We start from the raw sequence: 14,489 nt of genomic DNA on the forward strand, positions 1-14,489 counted from the left end.
CACCGGTGACCTGTTTCTTACTACTGTGTGCGTGTGCATGTGCGTGTGTGTGTGTGTGTGTGTGTGTGTGTGTGCGCGCTTTCAGGGGTGCGTGTTTGTGTGTCCCCCTCCTGTGCAGTGACGCAGCAGAGTGGATCAGTTGGTCAGTAATGTCTGCCTGCATGAAGGCTGCGGCCAGGTAGTCTCCTTAAGCCCTTCCCCTGATCCCTATTAGCACTCCGTTCATCTGCCCACAGACTCTACCTCTCCCTCACCCTCACCAGCTGTCCAGCTGGCAGCCAAGAACAAGCTGCCACGTGTGGCCATGGGGCTAAACACCCATGTGTTTGTGTTTGTGTGTGTGTGTGTGTGTGTGAGTGTGAGTCATGTTGGCTCCGAGACGGCGATCGGTGTGTGTGGGTTTGCGTCAGGGGTGAGCCTGTGGTGTTCACACCAAAAGAAACAAGAGCATGTGAACGCACCCATAGATTCATCTGGCCTGAACGATCCGTTTCCCTCCAAGGAGCCAGTGCTCTTCAGACACCGGCGCCAACACATGGTGCAGATCTTAACGTGTGTTTGCAAATGACGCAGGCATCAGGGATGGGACTCTTCTGCACTGCTTCTGGTGTCAGAGAGAGAATGCAGCTCAAACTGGTTTTATTTGATCATTATTAAAAAGATTGCAAGGCTGCTTAATGAGATTTGAGTGTTTTTTTTCCCATTTGTTTTGGAGTGTTTATCACAGGGCTTGGCAGGTAAATGATTGCCAGTGCTGCAGTGTGTCTTTTTGTCTTTATCACAGGGAGTGGCTCCTGTGTGGGGGTTCACAATGAGCTCATTGAGTTGTGTGTGTGTTTGTGTGTGTGTGTGTGTGTGTGTGTGCCCCGATGAGAAAGTGTTGTAGTGAAACTCAAAAGACAATAAGACACCTCCAGCTTAGATGGAGGCAAGCCTGAACATGGAAGGCCACTGAGCACACTGCCAATCACTCCTCGCCTGTCTCACTCTTCTGTTACTCACTCCCCTCTCCTCTCTCTCCCTCTCTCTCTCTCTCCTTGAGAGCACAGAACTGGTGTAGAGGGGCAGTTCGATCTGTATGATTCTCTGCTTTTCTTTCCCCTTTTCCTTTGCTTCTTTTTTCATTTCATTTTAATGGCAATGAAGTGTTTCTCATTAAAGCTGTATTTTCTTCTCACTCACGTGCTCTCCTAGCCTGGATACCAGCCTGAACTCCGCCCACAAAATTTTTGGACTGGGAGATTCAGTCTGGAGTCGAGTTAGTTGGGAGGGTTTAAACGGCCCCGAAAAGTGATCTGACCATTCAAATTGTAAGGGCGGGCTTTATACGTTGATGGACAGATATAGATAGAATACCGGTATACATCGAACAAAGATGGCGCCGTCTCGGAAGCTTAGTGGGACATATTTTATATGATTAAAGCTATCTACACGACTTTTATGTGTCTACATTGACTCGGTTAGTTGTGTATACGCAAAACGAGTGTTGCCGAGGATTATAGGTCTTTACTGAAGCACTCTAGAGCATTATTGATAGGTTATGCTAACGCGTAGAAAAAAAGAACATTAAAACAAATGGTAGCTTCTAGCCTTGAGTGCTAATTAAGTAACGTGAGCAGGCATATCTCAACAGATATGACAGCGCATTCATTTTGAAAGAGGAACAGAGAAACGCGATCAAGGCATTTGTCGATTGAAAAGATGTTTTTGCCGTCCTTCCTACGGGATCAGGTAAAAGTTTAATCTATCAGATGGAAATACTACGTTGCTCTGATTGGTTCTAGGTATCCAATTCAGCGAAGAGGAATTTTCTTTCCTGGTTCGTTGAAACACGCCCCATAATCACAGCCCAATTGTCCGATCTCAGACTCATATTCTGACTAGAATTATGAGTATGACATCGTCAGGCTAGTGCTCTCCCTCTCTTTTTGAAATTCTGCCACCATGCGTTTTTGGCTGAGGTCCCTCTTGTTCTCCCCCCCCCTTTATTCCTTTTTATCCCTCACTCCTCTTCCCACCTTGCCTGCTCTTACTTGTTCCCCTCTCCCGCACTCCTTTCAAAGCTAGCCTCGCGGAGCCCTCTGCTCTGTAAACACTGTAAAGACTTCCCTGCCAGAGGAACATCTGTTCCTGTGTAATCCGGCCCGCTGGATGAGCCTTGATTGGTTGACCCACTAACCTGCACGCACGGTCGGGCATCTCCTGGCGTAACCGACCGGGGAAGTGGGAGCTAAGAAAGTCTCTCTCGTGTGCCCGCTGCAGCCGGTCCCACCGGTGCTTGCAGTGTTGTGGTGGTTTGAGGTTAGCGGAGTCACGCCCCTGGTGACCCGTTTATAGAAAATGACCAGGGACTTTATTTCCAACTGTCTCTGTTGAGACTGCCTCCTAACCACTGTCTCTTCTTATGGAAATAAAAGAAAAGGTACCACTGAGCCAAGCAAACTCATCTGGCCGTCTCTTATGATAATACTCTGTCGGGTATTAAGTTTTAAGAATGAAGTTATAGAAAGGGAGGTTATCAGGTGACCCGACTGTAATGTCTATATCGTAATTACCTTTCAAAAGCGGAGACTTCGGAGAAGTACACGTGCCCTAGGAAATGTGTTATAGTGTCGTCTCTCATCCAGTAGGAATGTTTCTGACTCCATGCTCATTTAGCTGTGGAATTGTGCGATTGCCGCAGACGATATCACTGCTTGGCTGGGGCCAAACGAAGCTGTTCTGAGGGCAATTACCTGTCGGCTCTTGGCAGTGGGGAGCACATTCCTCACAGGAAAAGGAATAGCATGCGGCCAGCGGGTGAGAATGAGGCAGAGCGGTGTGACTGGAATCTTGCAGGAGGGAACGAGATGGGAGGAAGGACTGGGGAGAGGGAGCGAACCTGTCGCACCCTTATCCTTCTGTATATTTAAGGTTTCCCCTTAATGGCAACCCCCAACAATTGTAGGTGGGGGTTGCTGTTTACTCTCGTCACCGTAATATTTGCGTTTGCGATTTTTTTTTTTTGCGTTTAACCCCAAATCACAATTTCTGACAATTGTGGCACTTTTGGACACAGCAGTCTCAACAATCCCTTGCGATCTTGAATGGACTGATTATGAGAGCGTGTGAGTGAGAGAAGTGAGACTTCCAGTACCAATAAAGGCACACGCACACACACACACACACACACACACACACACACACACACACACACACACACACACACCTCCAGGCCTATCAGTCTGGCAGTAATTTGTTGGGCAGGGGTGGCTGGAGTGCAGGGCATGTCTGTGGCTCCCCTGAGAGGGATCCTCTGCTGGAGGTTATTTACACCTGCTGTGGCTGCTGGAGCATTCCTGCAGCTGGCTAATGATTAACACTAGTCAGGCTGGGAGAGGTGGGGGGCTCTACTCAGCATAAAACACTTGCTTTCTTTTATCACTTTGACTGGGCATCTCTCTCTCTCTCTCTCTCTCTTTTTTCTGTTATTGTGTTGTAATGCTTGTCTATCTTATATTCTTTCTCTCCCATCACCTCTTATTACCACTCTTCTCTCTTCACACATTTTCTCTCTCTCTTTCTTCCTTCCTTGCTCCCTCCTTCTCTACCCCCTGATTATTCACGGAAACATTTGGCTCTTCAGTTGTTTTCAGGCTTGTCCTTTTTCATTATGATCTAAAGTAGCACTGAATCCTCACTGGCCCTGACATTCAAGGCCAAGACTAGAGCAATTTGAAATAGTTTGAGCTCAAATCTGAACTTTTGTTGTTTGTTTGTTGAACTTTCAGTCATTCTTCTCGTAGTTCTTTCCATCATTTTCTTGCATGAAAGGCATCAATGTAAAACAAAGTTTGCTGCTGAGCAGACTCAGCTGGAGAAGGCTTTGCTTTGAAAAAAACAACGGAGCCAATACAAGCCAATCTGTTTTTAGTGCATACAAAATACATTGCAAACAGATGGCCCACTGTGTAATTTTCTCTGAAAGTCGCAGGGTAGAGTTCCAAACCCCAAGAGTAGTGTGCTCTTGCTACATAGTAATTAGTCCTTCGTTTAGTTAAACCAAACCCTGCATCCCAGTGAAGGTAGAGGGTTTCAAAAGCCAGCCCCTTGTACCCGAAAAACACAACAACACACACATACTCGCTCACACACTCTCACCTATGCTTGAGTGCGGCTTCACTCAGTTTACTTTTGCCACCTGTTGCACTAACCAACTCCTTTTTTCTGCACCACTGATTGTTCATAAACCAACAGAAAAGAAAATTCAGGGAAAGTACATGGTTGTCCATAAGCGCAGTTTAGGCAGCCAGCCTCAGGCAGGAAAGTAGTTGTGGCTGCTGTGGCAGCCCATGTAGTATGTGTGAGTACGGGCAGTTCATTCACATCTCCACCACAGATATGTTTCCCTGACACCCATTACCCCCCAGCCATTCCACTCTGTGGCTCACAGCAGATGAGGCAAACGCTCATTACCTCCACAGTGTTTTTCCATTCATGACTAACTGCTAGTAAATGGCTGAGGGGCTTGAAACATGAGAAATGCAAATATCCATCCAGCCAAAGTATAGATTTTTTAAAATGTAAACCATGCCCTGTTCACAGCCCGAGACCACCATTAAGATGGCATACAATTTTGGCTGTACATTATAGTTGGTCCGCTCGCAAAGACCGTCAACATGTGTGATCACCTGTGTGGTATGATGTTATGTGAAGCTCATTGCCAAATTATGTGGGTCTTTAGAGGTTGCGTTTATTTACCGTGCTCTATGGTTACTGTACATACGGTTGAGCATTTGCAAGGTTACAAGGACTAACATCCTTATTTTCTCTCCCTCTCTCCCTTTCATATGCAGACTAAGTCTGATGGACAGGCCCTCCTGTCTGAAGCATACCGCCGGTGCAATCTCATTGAGAGCGATTACTTTGGCCTGGAGTTTCAGAACATGCAGATGAACTGGGTAAGACAAACACACCACCTCACCTCCACCCTCTGGTCCTCATACACTTACTCCTCTCACCTCTCGTTCTCATGTTGACTTGAACCCTGCATGACACTTAATGATATACTGTCATCCCTGCCCGACCCGCTGTTGTTCGGATGAGATTCATGAATGCCTTGGTTGACAGAATATCAGTTTCTTCAGTGAAGTTTCTCATAAATAGAGCCTACATTGTTTAAAGATGAGAAAATTGTCAGAGCTCGGTAATGCAAGCCTTTCAAACAAGAGTGAGCATGATGAAGGCTGAAATGGGGGTCGATCCCTGGCAGATGTGGGGCCCACAGTTTAATGAAGGTCTACATAGGACTAGAAAGAGTTGACAATTCCCCCAAAAGTCTTATTTCTGCTGGACACATTTAGAAATGAAGCACTTAAGGCTAGTAAACTGTATGGGTATATGTTGAAGGTGAGTCCAATGGGGCTTGAAGAGCCTTGGGGCGTTTTAAAGAGACCCTCATGCCGTTATGTTCTGATAGGCATGCCAGCAAGCCCCATAAGCTTGGCTGGTTTAAGAGGGTGTAGGTATGGAAAACCTGGGTGTTGCTGCTCGACTCCAAGCGTTACTGGCGACATGGAGCAGTTTCACCTTCACATATTTCTCCTGTGAAGCAACATCCAGTTTCTTGGAAAAAACTTGTCCCTCCACCCACAGATTGACAGATGTAGCAGGGCGCGGCTCAGGAGCGCGGAAGACTGGAGGAGAGGGGCAGTCGTTTCAGGTGGCGCGGTTGCCTTCATGAGCTGGTGTTTAGTGAAGGCTGTATTTTCATTAGGCTAGCGCGAGAAGTGAGGGCATATGTCAGCGTCTGCTTGGAGCAGCGAGTGTCTGCTGAGGGGGTCAGGTGTTCTAGAGGTTGGGGGTGGGGAGGGAATGAGTGCTGCCTCGTGTCCCGCTCGCAGCTTGGAAAAGCTTGGAAGAAGGGAGAGGGGCGGAGGTGTGGTGATGAGAGGTGCATTCCTCTCTCAATTGGGCCCAGATGTTCATTTAAGGGGTGGGGGTGCTGAGCACGAGCTCCTTTTCAGCAGTGACATGGACACATCTCACATCCCTCCACACGAGCGCCAACATACATACAAACAAACAAACACACGCACGCACGCACTGGTGTGTGCCCGCCACATACTTTGCATAAACACATAAATCCATAGACATTCAAATAAGTGTGTGCACTCTTTATAAATATACTCCAACTAAACTGCAAATAGTTACCCACTCGCACGCGCGCACACACACACACACACACACACACACACACACATTCCTTGCATACTATGCCAGCATTTTTCTATCACGCCAGCATATTTCAATCTCAAACACACTCACGCAAGCAGCCAGGCACGTCACACTCACATCTGTGGTACTCTCCTTGTTTTTATCACCAATTTCAAATGTTCAAACGTTTGGCATCGATCTGTGAAACCGTAGAGGAGGTAGCCAACAGTGCAGGCCTTCAGCTTTAATTGGACCAGATTGTTGCAAGGCTAATCTAATTGTGCATCTGAATTACAGGTATGGTTGGAGCCAACAAAGCTGGTCGTCAGACAAGTGAGAAGTGAGTGAAGGCACCGAGCTGGCCATTATTAGTTTTCTTCTTTACACACCATGTTTGGGCAGTGATGCCAGTGATTGACTTTGTGTGTGTGTGTGTGTGTGTGTGTGTGTGTGTGTGTGTGTGTGTGTGTGTGTGTGTGTGTGTGTGTCTGTTTGGTTCTAGGGCCCATGAACACACTCTTCAGACTCTCGGTTAAGTTCTTCCCTCCAGACCCTGGCCAGCTACAGGAGGAGTACACCAGGCAAGTGATGCTACTTTCTGTCGAGTTGCCCTTGCAATCTTTACCTTAACCCTCTGCTAGAGAAACGATGTTCTGCGTGGGGTATGAGCTCGAGTTGCCCTCCTCTAGAGTAATGATGTTCTGTTTGGAGCATGAGCTCCAGCTTCAGATGATATTTACCCCATTTCAATATTGATTATTGTATTTCCCCATAGGTACCTGTTCTCTCTGCAGATGAAGAGGGATCTGATAGAAGGGAGGCTCATCTGTACAGAGAACACTGCTGCCCTTCTTGCCTCTCACCTGGTGCAGTGTGAGTATCCAACCCTTCACCTCTCCCCCTACACACACACACACACAGACTATTCCAGCAGAAAGCCCCCAATGCAATATGAAAGGTGATTTTGTATTTTTGGACACTTCAAACTTGCATGAAATATAATTTACATGAAACATTAACTAACAGTGCAGCGGAGTAGGTCTTTCTGTCCGCTGGTGCTGACTCACTCATTCACTTTATCAGTATTCTCTGTTGAATCAACACTCTGACTCACTTCCTTTCTCTGTCCTCCTGACCGCAGCGGAGATCGGTGACTATGACGACGTGGCAGACCGAGAGTACCTGAAGGTGAACAAGCTGCTGCCTTATCAGGAGCGTGTGCAGGAGAAGATCATGGAGCTGCACCGGCGACACCTGTAAGACCCCCCGACATTATAGCCACACCCACAAACAACTCCACAGCAACTCAACAGCTCCTGCTATTGCCAATTATTATTTTTTTTGGACTTTAATCGATAGTTGTAGTAAAGAGTGGGACAGGAAACAAGAGGGAGAAGAGGTGGGGAATGGACAGGAGAAATGACACCAGGCCGGAATCGAACCTGTGTCCTCCATGGGCATCAAGCCTGAATGTGGTCGGGGCTACTGGTTGCGCCACAGTGCCCCACCCGCTATTGCAATTTCTAAGCCCCTCCCATTCCAAAGGAAAGCCAAAACACCATTTAGTTGTGGTAAAGGCTTGAACTAACATTACCCTAAACCTAGTATTATCAATGTAGTGCTCCTTCCATTTTCCTTGTTCATGTGTAGGATAAATGCAAACCAATCCAGCATATTCTTATAGACCCCGTCAGCTTTTATTCCGTGATGTACAGTAAGTACCCAAGATACATCCTTCAGCTAAGGTCTGATGCCACAATACATAGAATCATAGATCAGCAGATATGAAGTTGAAGTGCTACACAAAGCTGACTCCTACAATGGCACCAGTAACCACTGTGTAGTACTCCCACTCTTCTTCCTTCCTCTTGCCTCTCTGCACTCTCCTGTGGCTGCTTATGGGAGGGGTGTGAAGGTTGAGAATATCTTGATTTTTGAAAGTTCGCTTTAGTTCAGTGTGTTCCTTGTGCAAAAACATGAACATGCCAATGTTCCCCAGGAACCTGTTTCAATCATTCACTCTCACTTTTTTTTCCTATTCAATTCAAAGTGTTTTATTAGCATGACAAATAAGGTATCAGTATTGCCAAAGAAGTCATACAAAGGATAGGGAATACAAGGAACGAGAAATCTAAATCTCAATGTGTAGACTTGCTTAGACATAAACCTACATAGAATAAACAGATATTTCATAAAAAATTAATAAATATATATATATACATACACACACACACAAACACACATATTGTGTATGTATAAATGTATAGAAACATTGAACATATTTACATTCACCTCTCTCTCTTTCTCTCCCTCTCTCGATCGTGCTGATTTAACGGCAACATTTGTAGGGATTTTCCGCAGCATGCTGGATGGGCCATAAATGTGGTATTTATACGTGCTGCGTTAACTTGCCCTCTGTGCCGCTCCGTACTGCCGCTGCTGCTAAAGAGCGAGTTACTCTGTTCTCTGCAGGTTCACACGCGCCCTCTCCAAGGGTTCTGGGAACTTGCTAAACTGCTGAGCACCTTTAAAAGAAATGTATGTTCTTCTGGAACGCATTTCAATTGTGACTTGTACTGGTCACAACCCAGTTGTTATGCTGGCAAGCACGCGCATCTGTGTGTTTTGTGTGACTCGTGAACTCCGAGGCCCGATCACGGCTCGAAAGACACACAAACAGGGATTAGGCATGCATAATAGCAAGCAGCTGTTGTTCATCGAGTGCTTGTTTCGGTGGGCGGTTTTGGTGGGCTTTGTAGTGCTCCAGTCCTGAAACCCAAGAATGAAGATCTCCCCTAGCACAAGAAACAGGAGAGGACACGTGCAACACGGCTTACTAAAGACATAACAATAAATATCAACTGCACCCGCATTGCCTAATAGTTCTGGCCTTAGCCCACAGTGCTATTGCATCCAGTACATTTCTCAGAAGGCCTATATCATGCGACCAGCTAGAGGGTAGTGTACATGAGTGAGTTAACCTATTGCCAGCTCTAACTGTCTGTCTATATATGTATCTGTTTTACAAATAGCTTTAACCCTAAGATTATTTTCTTACTCTTTCCCCTCTTCCATAGACGATGCCTCAGCACTCTCGCTCTCTCCATCTCTCTCTCTCTCTCTCTCTCTCGCTCTCTCCATCTCTCTCTCTTTCTCTCTCCATATCTCTCTCCCCCTCCCTCCCTTCCTCTCTCCCTGCTCATGTTGGCCTTTGCGTAGGAGGGCAGCAGGCCTGCCGGCCCCTGGCCTCTGACTCTAATCCCCTGGAGTTCCGGGCTGTTGATTAGCCATACGGCCAACGAGTGCGGGAGGGGTGGGGTGGGGTGGGGGCTGTGCTGGATGAGGAAGGAGGGGGGTGGCCTAAGGAGATTTCACAGCTTAAAGGATGAGCAAAATTAGAATGCACTGATGATGTGGAACACTGCCAGTGCAGCCTCCTAGCCAGCCCATTAGGCTTGGCCCCAGTAGCAAACATTTAGATGATTGGGTGGCTTGAGTCCCCCCTACACCGTGTTTGGTTGTAATCACCGCAGGCTTGAGACAGTCCCCGTGAAAGGAGGAGGTTTGGGGTATGGGAGTATGGAGTCACAGTTGGAAATCCAAGAGGGTTAAAATGTGACTTTAATCTGATTGGAAATCTGCTGAGAATTTTTTTTATTTTTCCAGGAACGAATGAATGAAACTGAGCTACACTGTACAGTGGTGGTGTTTTTGTTTTTGTTTCCCAAATACTAGTGGGCAGCTGCAACCTTTTGATGGAGATTTCAAAATGGCCATTCATTGCGTCTTCCCCCTCTGTAATGTGATTACACCAAAGCCATGCCATGTCAAGTTTACTACTGCATTCATATTGAATGAGTTCTAAACAGCTAATAAAAGGGGAATCACATGTCCCCGTTTCAATAAAAAGAGGGATAAAAAAAAAAAAATGGATTCTTGAAATGGTGTGATGTTTTAGCACAGTTCCAAATTTCTTTCCTTTTACTCGCTCTCTTCTTTATCACTTTCTTTTTTCTTTTATTTTCTGGACTTATTTATAGCACTCACTCCCCATCCTTGTGTGTCCTGCAGTGGTCAGACCCCAGCAGAGTCGGACTTCCAGGTGCTGGAGATTGCGCGGAAGCTGGAAATGTTTGGCGTGCGGTTCCACCCAGCAGCCGACCGCGAGGGAACCAAGATCAACCTCTCCGTGGCCCACATGGGCCTGCAGGTGTTCCAGGTGAGGCGTTCGCTCCCAAACAGGCTGGTTGTGGTGTGCCTGTTTTTGATAGAGAATTTGATTTGATTCTCCTTCGTAGGTTCACTCACTCATATAATATTAAATCACCCATATCCTTTTTATATCCTTTCTAAATACTGACTATTCTGCAGGGCAACACGAAAATCAACACCTTCAACTGGTCAAAGATCCGCAAGCTGAGCTTCAAGAGGAAACGGTTCCTCATTAAACTCCACCCTGAAGTTCATGTGAGTTGAAGTACCTGGAAGCCTCTTCAAACAGTCTTAATTGAAACTGTCTCTGAAGTCCATATGTAGCTGACGCATGCATGTATGTCTCTGTTCCACAACCCTTGAACTACTGAGTCAAGAGCACAATCATACTAGCAAGCAGTACATAGATGAAACTAAATGAATCAAAAAGGTCATAACACATTTTCTCCATTGCACACAATATGCTTTCATTTCAAGCCCTCATCAAATAGTTGAAGAGTTTCTTGCTTATAACAGTTCCTGCAGAGCATTCATGTTGGCGTTTTGGTTCCCTCAGGGCCCTCACCAGGACACGCTGGAGTTCCTGATGGCCAGCAGGGACCAGTGTAAGATCTTCTGGAAGAACTGTGTGGAGCATCACTCCTTCTTCCGGCTGTACGACCAGCCCCAGCCCAAGGCCAAAGCCATCCTTTTCAGCCGAGGATCCTCTTTCAGATACAGGTCTGAGCGTGTGCGTGTGTGACGGGAGCACCTCTGTCTGTGTGTGGAGTCATGATTATGTGTCTGTCTGCAGCTATAGGTTTGTTTGTTTTTGGTGTATAGACATCTGGTGTAACATCTGTCTGTCTGCCTCACATTTGAAGTTCTCTAGCAGCACTAACAACATTACATTCTCTCCCCCCCCCCCCCCCCTCAAATCCCATTGTCACTCATCACTCTGTGTTTTTGTTTTGGGGCAGTGGTCGCACTCAGAAGCAGCTGGTGGAGTATGTGAGAGACAGTGGGGCGCGAAGGACTCCATATCAGAGGTGTGTGTGCGACTCAGTTGGGTTAGGGGATTTCATGATTTAGGAATAACTTTGTTGAGAAAGGGTTGTTGTTGTTGTTGTTGTTGTGTGTGTGTGTGTGTGTGTGTGTGTGTGTGTGTGATTGGCTTTTGTGTAGTGGTCATGGAAAGACATTTTCATTTCAAGTGTTTAGCAGATACTGTGACCCTACAGATAACAGGGGGATACAAAATCAAGGGGGGGGGGGGGGGGGGGGTGCAGAACTGTGTGGGATTGTGATGGCAGGTGGGTTCATGGGGATTGTGATGGGGGGATGGGTGTGTGTTTGGGGGGTTGTTTGGGTGGGAATGAGGCTGTCTCCTGCACCTCTGTCTTTGGTGTAATCCCTGATCTGATGCCTTCTCTTTCCCTGACAGGAGGAACAGCAAGATCCGCATGTCTGCCCGCTCCCTGGCCGCTGATTTTCCAAAACAGGTCAGTAGTAAAGACCTAGAAGAAGAGCCATTTTGTGCTCTTAGTCCCTCACCTCTATTCCGTTTGGTTTGTTTTTTGGTTAACTTTTATTTAGAGCTCTACCGAACCCCTCAAGACCAACCCCTTATTAAATCCTGCGTTGTTGTTTTCTCACCTCTCTCTTTGTGTCTTCATTTTATTCTCTGTCCATCCATATATCCGTTCCTAACATGACTTCTCCATTCACCGTCCCCCTCCCCTTCCCTTCCCTTTATGTCTTCCCACCTTGCTCTCTGTCCTTTCCCTCCTGTAGAGTCTGTCCTTCAACGACAGCCTGCGGCTCCCCGGCTCGCCTGCTTCGGCCACCGTCTCCTTCCACTCCTTGCCGATTGGCGGAGGCTCTCCCCTACGCCAGGAGCCCCAGACTCAGCTGCATCCCCACCAGAGCATGCCTGCCTTCCAACAGAGCCAGCAGTTCCAGCACCACCACCAGCAGCAGCAGCCTGCCCGGCCCCCCAGCCCCCCGAAGGAGGACCTGGTCAACGACGCCACCTCACCCCCGTCCCACTACGCCTTCCAAGGTGCCACTAGTAACAGGGCGACTGCAGGAGACTGCAGCCCCTCGTTTGTGTGTGTAGAGAGTAGCCTCTCCTGTTCCCAGCAGCACATCTCCCAAAATGGCAATGAGGATAGCGATTGGGTGGGTAGGAAGGGGTTGTTGGGTCGGGGGGTTGGGGTGATGAGTAGTGCTGGGGTGGAGGAAAGGAAGGGTTGTTTAACACCTGAGAGTTTTGAGGCGGAGCTGTTGCGTGCCCGGCAACCCTCGCTCCCGACGTCTAGCCCCGGCCATTACCCTCTGGCCGCTGCACACCTGCAGGTGTCCGAGGAGTACATCGACGACGATCCGGCCGAGATGTCGTTCTACGCCGGTGGTGCCGAGGCCTACTCGTTTGGCTTCGACGAGCAGGCCGGCCGCTTCGCTTACCTGGAGGAGGACGAGGAGGGGGAGGATGAGGAAGAGATGGGGAGGGACTTGAATAGCGATGGCAGCATAGACCCGGCCACAGCCGAGGTGTACGGCCTGGGCCTAGAGGACCTGAGCAGCGGCGTCCCATATGGCGTGAGCTCTCACGGCCGTTCGGAGACCAGCTCACTGGTCAACAACCGTTCAGAGTGCAGCTCGCTCGACCTGCTGCCCCTAGCCGGCGACTCGCTCTCCTTCCCACTCGGTCTCTCCGGTGGCCCAGACTCGTCCTCCTCCCTCCGCCTGCCGGGCTCAGAGAACCTGTCGGAGGCCAGCTCCATGATCAACTTCCCGGCGTGCTCTGTGCGCTCGGGCGGCAGCTCGGCCGTGCAGTTCGGCGAGCTGGTGGAGCAACTGGAGCAGCTCAGCTACCCGCCGACGGCCACTGAGGGCTCTGACAACGCCAGCTCGGCCTCTGACTCCGACTGGGGCTCAGATGCCGGCCTGCCCCCCGAGCAGAACCTCTTCTACGCCAACCCACTGGCAGGAGGTGGAACCGGGGTGGAGGGCTTCCTGCTCGAGTGCCACAACTTGCGGGCGCTGGGCATGGGCGATCCTCCAAGCCCTGGCCATCTTAAAATGTAGCTCTGTTTACCGTGTCAGAGAGGAAAGACCTCACTGAACCTCCCCCTCCCTCCCTCTAAACCAGTAGAAGCACCATCCCTGTGATGAGTGGCTTTGATCGTAACTGACTGTACCGCCAAGGGTCCCTTCTGAAATGCTGAAAATGACTCAGCACTTAAGTGTGACTCACTGAATGGTTGCTACTGTTAACAGTAGTAGTAGTAGTAGTAGTAGTTGTAGTAGTTATAGTAGTCTAAGCTTTCTGCTTTTTCTTGCTTTTTTTTACTATTCACTTCTTTCATGGCTTTCTGGTTTACGGACCGTCTGCTTGGCTGGTTGTGATTCTTGCTCTTGTTGTTTTTGCCTGTGGGAAGATGGGGTTGCTCCGTATTTACCCCTGCAGCACTTTCTAAGTCATGACGTTTGATGGTAGTTTTGGTGGACAGTATTTTGAGACAAGGACTGTGATTATCCCTTGCTCAGTTGCTAGCAGGCAATTTCCGAAGTGCCTGTAGTGAGAACACTTCAGAGACAATAATGGTCATTGGTACTTTGTGCTTCTTTTTAAATGTTTTTTTAATATTATGCTCTTTTTAACCTGTAAGCACCTCTTTGTCTGTTGACACCCATTCAGTCCTCTCTGAATGAATAACTTATCACTCCTTTTCAACTTGAGATTCAAGCTTAAAGTCTATTGTGGTGTAGCTTTTTAGCACTTGTAGCATGTATGTGTGAATGTGGTTGGTGGTGGTATATGAAGATTATTTTCCAGCCTGTGAAGGAATATTGATTTAAGTGAAAGGGTTTTCCCTAGTATTTACATGAATGTGTTCTTCTTGTTTGATGACAAAAGACAATAAGTGATTTTTTTTATGTGCCAATCAAATCTTAATCCCAGATCAACGGCTTTGGATGTTTTGTGTGTTGTTTTGAAACACTGACTTCAGTGATTGTTCTTCATAATCTTAGGCAATGAAGCTATGAATTTCAAAAGGAACAGTTAGATGCAAAGCTCAGCCTAACTGTTGCTATGG

At 47.7% G+C, this 14,489-nt stretch overlaps 1 protein-coding gene across 4 annotated transcripts in view; it reads left to right on the forward strand.

The window, feature by feature from the left end:
• Positions 1–14,489, forward strand: part of farp2 (FERM, RhoGEF and pleckstrin domain protein 2) — a 45,157-nt gene that overhangs the window by 11,042 nt on the left and 19,626 nt on the right. For all 4 annotated transcript variants that reach the window (XR_013968520.1, XM_080832465.1, XM_080832466.1 and 1 more), the window contains exons 3-13: positions 4,836–4,940; positions 6,493–6,535; positions 6,698–6,776; positions 6,971–7,068; positions 7,337–7,451; positions 10,267–10,414; positions 10,567–10,662; positions 10,964–11,127; positions 11,367–11,435; positions 11,831–11,888; positions 12,181–12,448. Coding sequence is in view for 3 of the 4 variants with exons in the window: in XM_080832465.1 (XP_080688591.1) it covers positions 4,836–4,940; positions 6,493–6,535; positions 6,698–6,776; positions 6,971–7,068; positions 7,337–7,451; positions 10,267–10,414; positions 10,567–10,662; positions 10,964–11,127; positions 11,367–11,435; positions 11,831–11,888; positions 12,181–12,448 (1,243 nt within the window). In the remaining variant the exon portion in view is untranslated. The remainder of the gene's footprint in view (positions 1–4,835; positions 4,941–6,492; positions 6,536–6,697; positions 6,777–6,970; positions 7,069–7,336; positions 7,452–10,266; positions 10,415–10,566; positions 10,663–10,963; positions 11,128–11,366; positions 11,436–11,830; positions 11,889–12,180; positions 12,449–14,489) is intronic.

The sequence above is a fragment of the Sprattus sprattus genome, assembly GCF_963457725.1.
Source record: "Sprattus sprattus genome assembly, chromosome: 2".
Classification (NCBI taxonomy): Eukaryota; Metazoa; Chordata; class Actinopteri; order Clupeiformes; family Clupeidae; genus Sprattus; species Sprattus sprattus.